A 15,518-nucleotide genomic window follows, 5' to 3' on the forward strand; every position below is an offset into this window, starting at 1 on the left:
CACAGGACAGAGTGACTCACAGGGTGGGAGTTGGCAGATGTGTGGCAGGGTCACAGGGATCTCTGGGGGCACTCTTGCAACCTTTTTGTTTACATTTACAACTGTTTCCAATAATTTGGTACAAAAGCAGAGAGGACAGGGCCAACCCCATCCCCACACAGGCCCTGACAGGACTGAGTGGAGAGTAGTGGGCAGTCTGAGCTGGTGCGGGTCTGAGATCCTACTAACCACTGGCCAGGGGTCCTGGGCAAGTGACATGACGTTGCTGAGCCTCAGCACCCTCGGCTCTCACAGGAGATGCCACACCAACTGGAGAGTGACCTCTGAGGACATGAGGGGCTCCAGCACGACAGCGCTGCTGCTGAGCGGGCACGGAAAGGGACGTGGCGGACAAACGAAGCAAAGTAACTGTGTGTTTCATTTCTGCTTCCTGAATTGCTGTAATCGTGAGGAGGCCTTTGCTTTTTGGCCCCTCCGAGAGAAATGGGAAACAGGGGAGAAGGTGGTCCTAGGGTAGAGAGACTGTTAACTGACCAAAAAGATGAAGGAACAAAATGTTTCATGGCCAATTTCACTAGACAACATTGACACAGTGAGGAACCTCATAGACTCCTTGCTGCTCCTACAAGGCGATTTGATGGCAAGGAAATTTGGCTAACAACGCAAATGCTTCTCCCAGAGGCAAAGTCCGAATTGTAGCCTGAGTGGGAAGAAATGAGAATTGGGTGTTAGCCTGCACTCCTGTGCGAGTGTGACCCAAGGGGGTCTTGCTGAGAAGGCAGCACTTTCTGAAGATTCTGGAGAGGTGGACAACTCTGCTTTGCTCCAGAATGAGGCCAATACCCACGGCAGGTGCACGGACCATTGATCATTTACATGACATTATGCTACTGAGAGCAACACTTGACGGGGAGAAAATCACTGAAGCTGCACACAGGGTGGAAAGGACACCATCCGTGGAGGATGGAAAACCAGGGCTAGAGCTTCGGCTTCACTGAACCACGGGGTCCAGCTAGGACTGGGTGCTCGGGATCGTCTATCTAAATGCTGAGCATTCTGGGCTCCCCAGAAGCCAAAACTTTGATCTCAGCAACAATATCACAGATGCTGCAAATATGGAGCACATGCAAATCTGTGTGGAGAGCCAGAGAGTTTGCAGGACACTACACCAGATATACAACTGGCAATAGAATCTCATGAGTAGCAGAAGTTGGTTCTTACAAAAAGAAAGAAAGCATGAAAGCAGGAAAGAAAAAGGAGAGAAAAGAAAGAGTCCTGTTACCCAGATATCTACAGTTGACATTGTGGTGGCTGAAGGTTTTACTCTTTTCCCTGCATTTCTCCTCTCTAAACTGACTTGGTACCAAGGGCCTGCACTTGGGAGGGGGCTTGGTGGCAGAGGGAAGTCTGGGACAGAAGGAAAGGAAAATTGTCTGACCCACATGATGCCTTTTTTTTTTTATACACTCCCCGCCCAGTGTGGAGCCCAACGTGGGCCTTGAACTCACAACCCTATGATCAAGACCTGAATGGAGATCAAGAGCTGGATGCTTAACCAACTGAGCCACCCAGGTAACCCAGTGTTTTTGAAATGAAATCCAAGAGCAGATTTCTAACCAGTTTGAGTCTCTAGGATCTGTTGGCAAGGATGCACGTCTCAGCCGATTTATGTTGTTGGATATAGAGAAGACAGGCTTCCTGACCTCCCCTCCACCCAGGAGTGTTGTGCCCCTCACAATGGGAGTACTTACCACCCACATCCAGACCCAAGAAGGTTTCCTGCTTATCAAATGTGAATGAAGCACTTGTGTAAGGTCTGCAGGTGTCTGGCAGGTCATGGCCAAATGAAGAAGTCAAATAACAGTCATCCAGGGAGTCCTGCGGGTCTTCATTGTCTTCTGCCACTGGTAGCTCCCTGTGGAGCCTCGTGTGACAGGCAGGACTGGAGATGCAACAAGAAAGTTGAGTCAACATGGAGTCCCAGCTGCTTTGGGCGGCACCGAAAAGAAATGCGAAGTCTTCTTCCCATGAACCATTCTGCCTCCATCTGGGGCCAGAGTGTGGATGTACTGGGGATAGATGAGGCAGGCAGGGAGGGAGCAAGAGCTAGAGGGGCCCAGAGCATGGCCAGAATGGGAGACTAAAGGGAAGGAGTCTGAACCACCCCAGCACACAGCAGTCACAACACACAGCACGCTCAGAAAACAATAAAACCAGCATCAACACTTTTGCATACGTTTTGTTGACATTTACAGAAAGCACCAAGACAACCCCAGACTGGCAGCATTGTAGATTCCTAGAAAGCTCGTGTGTCCGAGGCCTACTTGTCTAAACACTGAGATATCAATTTTTTTACACACTTTTCTTGCCATGAATTCTTGCCAACGTCATAATGCGAAACCAGCAGAGACAGATGTGCATCTTAGGCTGGACTCAATACAAAGAGAGACCGTGAGAATGCAAGAAATCCTGTGATTGGTTAGTATACCTGTGTCAATGGCCTGAGCTTCCAAATTTGGGACGCATAAAGAAAGGGGCCTATATGAGTACCACTGTGAAACAGAGAACATTGCTAACGGACCATTTTATGGGTGTCTGAATGGGTGAAATAGGTACATTTAGCAGTTTCTAGATTTGCCGAGAGCCAAGATCCCCAGACATCACCACTGCATTAAAGCCCATGATTCTTCAGAGTTACCTGGCATAAATCCGTCCTTGGTCTTCTTCCTCCACAAGATCATTATGACTGTCTACAAATAAATACAGACAGGGCCAGTCACGTTCAACAACACCATGTGTACATTCCAATTAAGTATCCGATACAACTAGCACACGGACTGTGCGCCGCTTAGCGGGGCAGCAGGATATTATGAGAGTAACCATCCAGGAAGCCTCAGGTAGTGTCTTGGGAATGTGCCTTGGTCTGCTTTCCTGAGCCTTTGGGCATGAGCTCCCTGCTGTGGTAGAGCCACATCTCAAGAGTCTGTGTACAGCGTGAAACGTGTGTTTTGCCACAGATTCTGGGGAACAGCTTACCTACATTCTAAAAACTTAGTGCAACCTTCTCTCATTACCTTATGCCATGAGATAAATGGTTTAAGGGAATTTAGACACAGAGACCAGACTGATGGATGGAATCTGCAAACCCTCATGTCAAAAGAAACCTTTTGTGTACAATTCTTTGTGCTTACAGACATATGAGCCATGCATGGGAGGGGCAAAGGCCAGAATCAGCTGTGCTTCAAGGAAACGTACGAGCAAGCTGATGGCAGAGGTGTTGATGACCTGATACTCTGATGACAACTCAGTGTAGACAGCCAACATAGAGGACACAGACACTGGGAGTCAGAGCAGTCAGGCAGGGAAACAACAAATCGAAAGATGTAGGTAAGGCTGCCAACATCTTTGGACAGGTACAAAAATTCAAGAGACAATATTCAGCTATGAAAATGAGAGCATTGCAGATGAAGAGAGATATTTAATGGAAATCAGGAACAAAGACAGAGACCTCTGCATGTGGACCACAAGTGAGTGTTAGCTGTCACATCTGCCTTGAATCGAATGTCCTAACTTCTGTCAGAAGCCATAAGCATGGCCTGAGATGAGGAACAAAGGGCAGGTGCCTGACTCACCTGAGGTCTGTGCTAAAAAGTGTATCCTAGAGCCTGACTCAGATCCTTATGTCTACTGGGCTTCTACAGAGCGATGACACATTTCTGCACAACCAGAGGTTGGGATCCCAAAAATAGGGGGTCAACTTGGGAGTCCAGTTGGAGCTTTATCACCTTGACAATGGAGGACTCACTAGCTACTTCCAGAGCAGAACAGATGTCCAGATCTTCGAATGAGGTGATGTCAGCCTTGCTACAAGTCCCGAGGGAGTCAGACAGGTCAGGAAGGGCCGAATAAGTCAAATAGCATTCATCCAGAGAGTCACATGGGGTATCCTCTTCCACCTCTGGCAGCTCTGCGGTGAGCCTGGGAGGGTCGGGAAATCTGAAGTTTAACACAAGAAAAGTAGACACCCCAGCATCCTACTGGTTTTGATGGGAGGCCGAGAAGTATACTTATAACAAAGGGGCACAGCCGTGATTAACAGCAAAAACTATCCTCCTGTTACAGGGGCAGAGAGTGGGTGCTGTGGGGGCAGTAGAGACAGATAGAGAACAAAAGGTGCTCAGGATAGTGGCCGCAGAGCTAAGCTTCTGAGCAACAAACTGAACGACTATGGAATGGAACACATAGCTCACAGCGCACATGGGGAATCCTAAAGGTGGCTTCAACACTTTTGCATAAATATTGTTGATACTACCTTGGGTGACCAAGTGAACACAGGCTTTAAAAGACAACATCCATATGGAGAGACCTTGTGTCATTGTTGCCTCTTTCTTATGACGTGAGTGCTTTTTTAAGGTATTCTTTGGCTATAATATATCCTCAGTGTGGTAACACCTAACAGGGAGAGGCATATAGGCCTCTCACTCTCGTTTTACCAAAAGGATAGAACAGGGGAATGCAGAGAATCCCAGTGACTGCTAATTCACCAAGTTCCACGCCCTTCAGGTTATTGAAGTGAAGGGGTCAGTAAATGGAACTTAACTATGTAACATGTGAAGCCACACTTCATGGTTAAACAAAGGTACTTTGTGATTGGAGAACGGATAAAACAGGCATGTCTGGCAGTTTATGTTTCTTCCTTGAAATGCAGTCCTTCAGTTTAACCACTGAAATAACAACCCAGGATTCTTCAGAGTTACCTGGGGCCTATCGGGTCTTGGTCTTCTTCCTCCTTATGAGAGATTTGGTTTTCTGTAAATACATAAAGACAGGGAGGTCATTAAGCAGATCCTGCTCTGTACATTAATAATGTAGTGTCTAATGCTAGCCAGGTACTCAGATATGCTCAATGTGAGAACAGGTTTAGTCAGAAGAATATTTCAGGGTGCTTCTGATATTGTCTTATGATAAGTGGCTTGATTTCCTGGCCTGAGGCATTGGGAAAAATTTATTTTTTCTAGGAGATCATCATCACGGTTGCCCTTGTCTTAAGTCTGTACAAACACTGTACTTATCTTTTTCATACAGATTCTGGGGATCCAGCCTCTGAGCATTCTAAAAGGATTACTGCAGAATTCAGCCTTCTCTCATCAGAGAGCCTGCTTGTTGAAGACTTACTGGAATTTATATACTGAGAGTGAACAGATGGAATGCAACGACAAACCCTCAAATGAAAGTGAGTCTTTGGTGCTACAGAGAATGTTGGCTCAGTTCGTGTGGTGGGGGAATGCAAAGCACAGCTCTGCTTTGGGAAACACACAAACAAGCTATCAGTGGAGGCACTGAGGGTGGGTTTTCAGACAACTGTTTAGGAAGACAAGTCAACCCAAAGGGGAGACACAAGCGGGGTTTAGAATAGCAAAACCAGTTAACCCAGGACAAGAATGCCAACTGACAGTGGCAGGCATAGATTCGTAAAGGACCTGGCTCAGAGATGAAACGTAGAGCTATTGAAGGTGAGAAGATATATTTCATCCAAATTAGGTCTGACAGACAACTTCTGTGGTCATGTTGCTGAGGTGAGTTGAGTTTGTCCTGCCTCCTTTGGCCCAATGACCTGACAGAGAACCCAACATGACATGGGCTTGCCTTGGGACTAGGAAGAGAGCAAAGCTCCCTGACACACTTGACATCTGTGTTTAAAACTCAATCCTAGAGTCCAGTTCAGATCAATATGTCTCTACAGGGCCTCCCCACAGGGATGACCTCTCTCGGCACAGCAGAGGTCTGGGATACAAAGAACAGGAGATCTATGTGGGTGTCCAGTTGGAGCTTTATCACCTTGACAATGGAGTACTCACTGGCCACTTCTAGAGAGGAACAGACTTCCAGGTCCTCAGGTGAGAAGATGGCGGTGCTCCTGTAAGGCCAGTAGGAGTCAGACAGGTCGGGAAGAACTGAATATGTCAAGTAGTGTTTATCTGGAGAGTCCCGTGAGACGTCCTGCTCTACCACCTCTAGCAGCTGTCCACTGAGCCTGCATGGTGGGGACAACCGAAGATTAACCTGAGAGGGATCTGAAATCCTATGTCCTGTCTGACTTTGATGGAAGGGACAAAGGAATGGTCAAGAAAGCAGAGAGGCTGACCCATTCAAGAGAGAAACAACTCTTCTTGTTTGAGTGCGACAAGCTCTGTTTGTCACAGGAGCAGCAGATAGAAAGGACAGTAAGTGCTCAGTGCACGGGCCAAGTAGCAAGCTTGTGAAGAAGGAGCCTCAATTATCTCTGTGTCATGCAATCATGACTCACTACACACAGAGTCTCAGAATCGTGGCTTTCCCCCTTCCTGTCAAATGGCATCGAGTTCTGCATTTGTTACCAAGTGACTGTCCCAGCTATCTCATCCAGAAAGGCCTCTTTCTCTCAATATCTGGCATGATAGTATATGTTTGTCTTCTTGCTGTGATATGTTCTTGCTAGGAAACCATGTCAACATGATAAATCTAACAGGCAGAAAGAAGACGTGCATCTCTCAATAAAGCACGGAGGACAGAATGAGCGAGCTCGGCGATCCTTGTGACATATTAAGTTTACCTGGGTCAGCTGACTGTGGGTTACTCAACTAGGGAGGTAATTAAGAAAAATGGAAGCAATCCAAGTACCATAAAAAAGCAGAAAACATGGTGAAAATGGATAATTTGTCATCGACCGAATAGATAATATAGTTCTCTTCAGCACTTTCTGCTTTTCCCTGGGTGCCACTTTTGAATTCACAGCCCCCAAGAACTCAGAATTACCTGGGGGCAACTGACTCTTGTCCTTTTGGTCCCTCCTGATCAATTTCGTTTTCTGCAAATAAAGGAAGAGAAAGAGTTACATGAAGCAGATTCCCCTTCACAAATGCCCACTCTTAGGTCCCATGTAGCACAGGAGAGCAACAGAAGCAGAGTGAAAACGGGCAACTGTGAGAGAACTCATCCAGGAGGGCTGAGGAGGGCCCTGGAAGCAATCACTGGCATTGCTCTCTTCAGCCATTAAATAAATGTCCCTGATATGACAGGCCATCATCACAGCATCCTGTCTTGAGTCTGCTAACAACAAGTTGATTCTTTTCCCCCGAGATCCTGGGGAAGAACCCGGCTGCTTCCGAGGGGTTGCTGCAACCTCTACGACATCGGCCACAGCAACGTGTTTCGTGACACATCTCCAAAGGCAAGAGAAACAAGAGATAAAATGAACTTGTGGGACTTCATCAAGATAAAAAGCTTCTGCATAGCAAAGGAAACAGTCAAAAAAACTAAGGCAGACCTGGAATTGGAGAATATATTTGCAAATGACACTACAGATAAAAGACTGGTATCCAAGGTCTACAAAGAACTTCTCAAACTTAATACACAAGAAACAAATAAACAAATCATAAAATGGGCAGAAGACATGAATAGACACTTTTCCTTTGAAGACATACAAATGGCTAACAGACACACGAAAGAATGTTCAAAATCATTAGCCATCAAGGAAATTGAAATCAAATCCACACTGAGATACCACCTTACACCAGTTCTAAGGCCCTTGTCGGGGCTGTGCTTCCCCGAACATTCTCTGAGCTCTTTCTCTGGGGCCTCTCCCCGGTGCCATAGTCTGCTGCTTATGTCACCTCCACCTGAGAACTACATCTCCCCATTTCTCAGGTAGTTCTGACAGAGGAGCCCCAGGCCACCCCAGGCTCCAGGAAGGGGCACTGAATGCAGGAGGGTAAGGAACGCACGACACAGGGGAAGGTCAGAAAGCTCAGTCTTTAGGAAATCTGAGCAGAGGTGGGTCCTGATGAAGAGGAAGCTGGGGACGAGGCCCCGGAGATGAGGGGAGATGATGAACTAGACGGAGGGTCAGAGGAGAGAGTGACATGTGCACTTCATGTAAGAAAGGGGCCACTTATGTCCTTAGAAAAGGGAAAAAAGAAAAATAAGTGGGAGACAGTGTTGTGAGGCCAGTATTACCATTGTGACTGTGAGCACCGAACAGGGAAGATTGCCTTGAATATGTCATAGGAGAGAAAACTGGGCACACGAGCCTTTCTGAGAAAGCCAGGGAAGATGGGGTCCAGTGAAAGTGGAGCCTCTGACAACTGCCCCATCCCCCATGAAACAATGCCCCGAAACCATTTGCCGAGGGCTAAAGCCCCACAGCGACCCACAAATTAGACATGACAAATTCATAGATGTTGTCAAGCAATTTCTGTTGAATCAGGCCCCCTAGAATTTATGCCGTTTCTTCTTTCCCGTATCGATGGAATGGAGATACTAGTTTTGCGCTTTCCGATGAAGGGGCAGAGGGGAAACTAGGTAAGAGGATGAATAAGTTGGCCAGTTATAGAGCCAGAAAGTTGCAAACCCAGGACCTGGGGCAGAGCTGATACTAAACACCGGGCTCTTGCTGACCTCGCTGGATTGGAGCATCATGGGGTTCGACCTCACTCCGTTGCTGCCTCCAGCCACAAGCCTGTGACAACCAACACAGGGAGTAGAACTTCCTACTCCCCGTCCCTCTCACCTTGGAAGAGCGGCCATTGGTTCCCAGAACCCATCTTGGCATCCAGGCTCCCGATGGCAGAGGAGAGGCCGAGCCTGGCTCTGTTGTCTCCACAATCCAACTGCTGTTCCAGCTGCTGTTGCAGAGAATTGGCCACCTGAGTGCTTGGCTGTGTCTGTGCTCCAGACATTTGCACCTCTGCCCTTTGGAAAGTCACGTTTCCACTCGATGGGCCCTGGTGACAGGGAGCCTGCATCGGGGCTGAAGCAAGAAGAGATTTCAATGGGATCCACCCCAGGGCTCCTTAGCTGAGCACTCCCAGAACACCCATGTATGATGTTCCTTCCGGTCTGAGAGACCACCCTGCGAGCAGGTACAAAGGCAAACATCACGTGTATGAAGGAGATGTCAGTGTTGTGTCCTAGCCTAGGGATACTGGGACGGCAGGTGCCCAGCCTGTAAAGTCCCTGAGGTGAAAATCACCCCCTTCAGTCCACCAGGCCTTGGCATGGGCACACAAGTTCATTTCTATCATTCCGTTAGTCGTAACCTTCTTCCTACAGCCTAGAGAGAGTAGGTCCTAGAGAGTTCTTAGGGCATGGGGAGAAGGAGTTGTCAGTGGGTGCTGTGCAGCATTAGAAGGGTGCCAGGCAGCCAAGTGAAGAGCCTCCTGGGCCCCCCTCGTCACAACAGAAAAGGCCCGGGACCTCTCAGCTCTCACTGCTTTTGGATGAAGCCTCATGGAGACATTGATCTCTCAGAGGGGCTGGAAGAGCCCCTGGCTCTGCTCACAGGACAGAGTGACTCACAGGGTGGGAGTTGGCAGATGTGTGGCAGGGTCACAGGGATCTCTGGGGGCACTCTTGCAACCTTTTTGTTTACATTTACAACTGTTTCCAATAATTTGGTACAAAAGCAGAGAGGACAGGGCCAACCCCATCCCCACACAGGCCCTGACAGGACTGAGTGGAGAGTAGTGGGCAGTCTGAGCTGGTGCGGGTCTGAGATCCTACTAACCACTGGCCAGGGGTCCTGGGCAAGTGACATGACGTTGCTGAGCCTCAGCACCCTCGGCTCTCACAGGAGATGCCACACCAACTGGAGAGTGACCTCTGAGGACATGAGGGGCTCCAGCACGACAGCGCTGCTGCTGAGCGGGCACGGAAAGGGACGTGGCGGACAAACGAAGCAAAGTAACTGTGTGTTTCATTTCTGCTTCCTGAATTGCTGTAATCGTGAGGAGGCCTTTGCTTTTTGGCCCCTCCGAGAGAAATGGGAAACAGGGGAGAAGGTGGTCCTAGGGTAGAGAGACTGTTAACTGACCAAAAAGATGAAGGAACAAAATGTTTCATGGCCAATTTCACTAGACAACATTGACACAGTGAGGAACCTCATAGACTCCTTGCTGCTCCTACAAGGCGATTTGATGGCAAGGAAATTTGGCTAACAACGCAAATGCTTCTCCCAGAGGCAAAGTCCGAATTGTAGCCTGAGTGGGAAGAAATGAGAATTGGGTGTTAGCCTGCACTCCTGTGCGAGTGTGACCCAAGGGGGTCTTGCTGAGAAGGCAGCACTTTCTGAAGATTCTGGAGAGGTGGACAACTCTGCTTTGCTCCAGAATGAGGCCAATACCCACGGCAGGTGCACGGACCATTGATCATTTACATGACATTATGCTACTGAGAGCAACACTTGACGGGGAGAAAATCACTGAAGCTGCACACAGGGTGGAAAGGACACCATCCGTGGAGGATGGAAAACCAGGGCTAGAGCTTCGGCTTCACTGAACCACGGGGTCCAGCTAGGACTGGGTGCTCGGGATCGTCTATCTAAATGCTGAGCATTCTGGGCTCCCCAGAAGCCAAAACTTTGATCTCAGCAACAATATCACAGATGCTGCAAATATGGAGCACATGCAAATCTGTGTGGAGAGCCAGAGAGTTTGCAGGACACTACACCAGATATACAACTGGCAATAGAATCTCATGAGTAGCAGAAGTTGGTTCTTACAAAAAGAAAGAAAGCATGAAAGCAGGAAAGAAAAAGGAGAGAAAAGAAAGAGTCCTGTTACCCAGATATCTACAGTTGACATTGTGGTGGCTGAAGGTTTTACTCTTTTCCCTGCATTTCTCCTCTCTAAACTGACTTGGTACCAAGGGCCTGCACTTGGGAGGGGGCTTGGTGGCAGAGGGAAGTCTGGGACAGAAGGAAAGGAAAATTGTCTGACCCACATGATGCCTTTTTTTTTTTATACACTCCCCGCCCAGTGTGGAGCCCAACGTGGGCCTTGAACTCACAACCCTATGATCAAGACCTGAATGGAGATCAAGAGCTGGATGCTTAACCAACTGAGCCACCCAGGTAACCCAGTGTTTTTGAAATGAAATCCAAGAGCAGATTTCTAACCAGTTTGAGTCTCTAGGATCTGTTGGCAAGGATGCACGTCTCAGCCGATTTATGTTGTTGGATATAGAGAAGACAGGCTTCCTGACCTCCCCTCCACCCAGGAGTGTTGTGCCCCTCACAATGGGAGTACTTACCACCCACATCCAGACCCAAGAAGGTTTCCTGCTTATCAAATGTGAATGAAGCACTTGTGTAAGGTCTGCAGGTGTCTGGCAGGTCATGGCCAAATGAAGAAGTCAAATAACAGTCATCCAGGGAGTCCTGCGGGTCTTCATTGTCTTCTGCCACTGGTAGCTCCCTGTGGAGCCTCGTGTGACAGGCAGGACTGGAGATGCAACAAGAAAGTTGAGTCAACATGGAGTCCCAGCTGCTTTGGGCGGCACCGAAAAGAAATGCGAAGTCTTCTTCCCATGAACCATTCTGCCTCCATCTGGGGCCAGAGTGTGGATGTACTGGGGATAGATGAGGCAGGCAGGGAGGGAGCAAGAGCTAGAGGGGCCCAGAGCATGGCCAGAATGGGAGACTAAAGGGAAGGAGTCTGAACCACCCCAGCACACAGCAGTCACAACACACAGCACGCTCAGAAAACAATAAAACCAGCATCAACACTTTTGCATACGTTTTGTTGACATTTACAGAAAGCACCAAGACAACCCCAGACTGGCAGCATTGTAGATTCCTAGAAAGCTCGTGTGTCCGAGGCCTACTTGTCTAAACACTGAGATATCAATTTTTTTACACACTTTTCTTGCCATGAATTCTTGCCAACGTCATAATGCGAAACCAGCAGAGACAGATGTGCATCTTAGGCTGGACTCAATACAAAGAGAGACCGTGAGAATGCAAGAAATCCTGTGATTGGTTAGTATACCTGTGTCAATGGCCTGAGCTTCCAAATTTGGGACGCATAAAGAAAGGGGCCTATATGAGTACCACTGTGAAACAGAGAACATTGCTAACGGACCATTTTATGGGTGTCTGAATGGGTGAAATAGGTACATTTAGCAGTTTCTAGATTTGCCGAGAGCCAAGATCCCCAGACATCACCACTGCATTAAAGCCCATGATTCTTCAGAGTTACCTGGCATAAATCCGTCCTTGGTCTTCTTCCTCCACAAGATCATTATGACTGTCTACAAATAAATACAGACAGGGCCAGTCACGTTCAACAACACCATGTGTACATTCCAATTAAGTATCCGATACAACTAGCACACGGACTGTGCGCCGCTTAGCGGGGCAGCAGGATATTATGAGAGTAACCATCCAGGAAGCCTCAGGTAGTGTCTTGGGAATGTGCCTTGGTCTGCTTTCCTGAGCCTTTGGGCATGAGCTCCCTGCTGTGGTAGAGCCACATCTCAAGAGTCTGTGTACAGCGTGAAACGTGTGTTTTGCCACAGATTCTGGGGAACAGCTTACCTACATTCTAAAAACTTAGTGCAACCTTCTCTCATTACCTTATGCCATGAGATAAATGGTTTAAGGGAATTTAGACACAGAGACCAGACTGATGGATGGAATCTGCAAACCCTCATGTCAAAAGAAACCTTTTGTGTACAATTCTTTGTGCTTACAGACATATGAGCCATGCATGGGAGGGGCAAAGGCCAGAATCAGCTGTGCTTCAAGGAAACGTACGAGCAAGCTGATGGCAGAGGTGTTGATGACCTGATACTCTGATGACAACTCAGTGTAGACAGCCAACATAGAGGACACAGACACTGGGAGTCAGAGCAGTCAGGCAGGGAAACAACAAATCGAAAGATGTAGGTAAGGCTGCCAACATCTTTGGACAGGTACAAAAATTCAAGAGACAATATTCAGCTATGAAAATGAGAGCATTGCAGATGAAGAGAGATATTTAATGGAAATCAGGAACAAAGACAGAGACCTCTGCATGTGGACCACAAGTGAGTGTTAGCTGTCACATCTGCCTTGAATCGAATGTCCTAACTTCTGTCAGAAGCCATAAGCATGGCCTGAGATGAGGAACAAAGGGCAGGTGCCTGACTCACCTGAGGTCTGTGCTAAAAAGTGTATCCTAGAGCCTGACTCAGATCCTTATGTCTACTGGGCTTCTACAGAGCGATGACACATTTCTGCACAACCAGAGGTTGGGATCCCAAAAATAGGGGGTCAACTTGGGAGTCCAGTTGGAGCTTTATCACCTTGACAATGGAGGACTCACTAGCTACTTCCAGAGCAGAACAGATGTCCAGATCTTCGAATGAGGTGATGTCAGCCTTGCTACAAGTCCCCGAGGGAGTCAGACAGGTCAGGGAAGGGGCCGAATAAGTCAAATAGCATTCATCCAGAGAGTCAACTGGGGTATCCTCTTCCACCTCTGGCAGTCTCTGCGGTGAGCCTGGGAGGGTCGGGAAATCTGAAGTTTAACACAAGAAAAGTAGACACCCCAGCATCCTACTGGTTTTGATGGGAGGCCGAGAAGTATACTTATAACAAAGGGGCACAGCCGTGATTAACAGCAAAAACTATCCTCCTGTTACAGGGGCAGAGAGGTGGGTGCTGTGGGGGCAGTAGAGACAGATAGAGAACAAAAGGTGCTCAGGATAGTGGCCGCAGAGCTAAGCTTCTGAGCACAAACTGAACGACTATGGAATGGAACACATAGCTCACAGCGCACATGGGGAATCCTAAAGGTGGCTTCAACACTTTTGCATAAATATTGTTGATACTACCTTGGGTGACCAAGTGAACACAGGCTTAAAAGACAACATCCATATGGAGAGACCTTGTGTCGTTGTTGCCTCTTTCTTATGACGTGAGTGCTTTTTTAAGGTATTCTTTGGCTATAATATATCCTCAGTGTGGTAACACCTAACAGGGAGAGCATATAGGCCTCTCACTCTCGTTTTACCAAAAGGATAGAACAGGGGAATGCAGAGAATCCCAGTGACTGCTAATTCACCAAGTTCCACGCCCTTCAGGTTATTGAAGTGAAGGGGTCAGTAAATGGAACTTAACTATGTAACATGTGAAGCCACACTTCATGGTTAAACAAAGGTACTTTGTGATTGGAGAACGGATAAAACAGGCATGTCTGGCAGTTTATGTTTCTTCCTTGAAATGCAGTCCTTCAGTTTAACCACTGAAATAACAACCCAGGATTCTTCAGAGTTACCTGGGGCCTATCGGGTCTTGGTCTTCTTCCTCCTTATGAGAGATTTGGTTTTCTGTAAATACATAAAGACAGGGAGGTCATAAGCAGATCCTGCTCTGTACATTAATAATGTAGTGTCTAATGCTAGCCAGGTTACTCAGATATGCTCAATGTGAGAACAGGTTTAGTACAGAAGAATATTTCAGGGTGCTTCTGATATTGTCTTATGATAAGTGGCTTGATTTCCTGGCCTGAGGCATTGGGAAAAATTTATTTTTTCTAGGAGATCATCATCACGGTTGCCCTTGTCTTAAGTCTGTACAAACACTGTACTTATCTTTTTCATACAGATTCTGGGGATCCAGCCTGCTGAGCATTCTAAAAGGATTACTGCAGAATTCAGCCTTCTCTCATCAGAGAGCCTGCTTGTTGAAGACTTACTGGAATTTATATACTGAGAGTGAACAGATGGAATGCAACGACAAACCCTCAAATGAAAGTGAGTCTTTGGTGCTACAGAGAATGTTGGCTCAGTTCGTGGGTGGGGGAATGCAAAGCACAGCTCTGCTTTGGGAAACACACAAACAAGCTATCAGTGGAGGCACTGAGGGTGGGTTTTCAGACAACTGTTTAGGAAGACAAGTCAACCCAAAGGGGAGACACAAGCGGGGTTTAGAATAGCAAAACCAGTTAACCCAGGACAAGGAATGCCAACTGACAGTGGCAGGCATAGATTCGTAAAGGACCTGGCTCAGAGATGAAACGTAGAGCTATTGAAGGTGAGAAGATATATTTCATCCAAATTAGGTCTGACAGACAACTTCTGTGGTCATGTTGCTGAGGTGAGTTGGAGTTTGTCCTGCCTCCTTTGGCCAATGACCTGACAGAGAACCCAACATGACATGGGCTTGCCTTGGGACTAGGAAGAGAGCAAAGCTCCCTGACACACTTGACATCTGTGTTTAAAACTCAATCCTAGAGTCCAGTTCAGATCAATATGTCTCTTACAGGGCCTCCCCACAGGGATGACCTCTCTCGGCACAGCAGAGGTCTGGGATACAAAGAAACAGGAGATCTATGTGGGTGTCCAGTTGGAGCTTTATCACCTTGACAATGGAGTACTCACTGGCCACTTCTAGAGAGGAACAGACTTCCAGGTCCTCAGGTGAGAAGATGGCGGTGCTCCTGTAAGGCCAGGTAGGAGTCAGACAGGTCGGGAAGAACTGAATATGTCAAGTAGTGTTTATCTGGAGAGTCCCGTGAGACGTCCTGCTCTACCACCTCTAGCAGCTGTCCACTGAGCCTGCATGGTGGGGACAACCGAAGATTACCTGAGAGGGATCTGAAATCCTATGTCCTGTCTGACTTTGATGGAAGGGACAAAGGAATGGTCAAGAAAGCAGAGAGGCTGACCCATTCAGAGGAGAAACAACTCTTCTTGTTTGAGTGCGACAAGCTCTGTTT

The 15,518-nt window shown here is 47.6% G+C and overlaps 1 protein-coding gene and 1 long non-coding RNA gene across 2 annotated transcripts; one reads left to right on the forward strand and one right to left on the reverse strand.

Moving 5' to 3' along the window:
• Positions 1 to 416: 416 nt before the first annotated feature.
• Positions 417 to 14,423, forward strand: LOC148106695 (uncharacterized). The gene is made up of 5 exons (XR_015723617.1): positions 417 to 1,317; positions 1,479 to 1,572; positions 5,086 to 5,233; positions 10,795 to 10,888; positions 14,405 to 14,423. It is a non-coding gene; the product is annotated as an uncharacterized LOC148106695 (long non-coding RNA).
• On the reverse strand, positions 1,630 to 4,995 carry LOC148106696 (NBPF family member NBPF1-like). The gene is made up of 5 exons (XM_087860578.1): positions 4,974 to 4,995; positions 4,758 to 4,809; positions 3,806 to 3,978; positions 2,699 to 2,750; positions 1,630 to 1,942 (listed from the first exon to the last, which is right to left on the reverse strand). The coding sequence occupies exons 1-5, from the start codon at positions 4,993 to 4,995 to the stop codon at positions 1,630 to 1,632; spliced, it is 612 nt and encodes a 203-aa protein (XP_087716704.1).
• Positions 14,424 to 15,518: the final 1,095 nt, after the last annotated feature.

This window comes from Ursus americanus, unplaced genomic scaffold (genome assembly GCF_024610735.1).
Source record: "Ursus americanus isolate L20-20 unplaced genomic scaffold, mUrsAme1.1.p SCAF_140, whole genome shotgun sequence".
Classification (NCBI taxonomy): Eukaryota; Metazoa; Chordata; class Mammalia; order Carnivora; family Ursidae; genus Ursus; species Ursus americanus.

What these genes read in the sequence shown, in the direction of transcription:
- LOC148106696 (XM_087860578.1), bottom strand. Translation starts at nt 4,995, where the DNA reads ATGCCTCAGGCCAGGAAATCAA. An exon ending in CAAGACCCGATAGGCCCCAG is followed by an intron (nt 3,979 to 4,757) that starts GTAACTCTGAAG and finishes CGACCCTCCCAG; the next exon opens with GCTCACCGCAGAGCTGCCAG. An exon ending in CAAGGACGGATTTATGCCAG is followed by an intron (nt 1,943 to 2,698) that starts GTAACTCTGAAG and finishes TTGCATCTCCAG; the next exon opens with TCCTGCCTGTCACACGAGGC.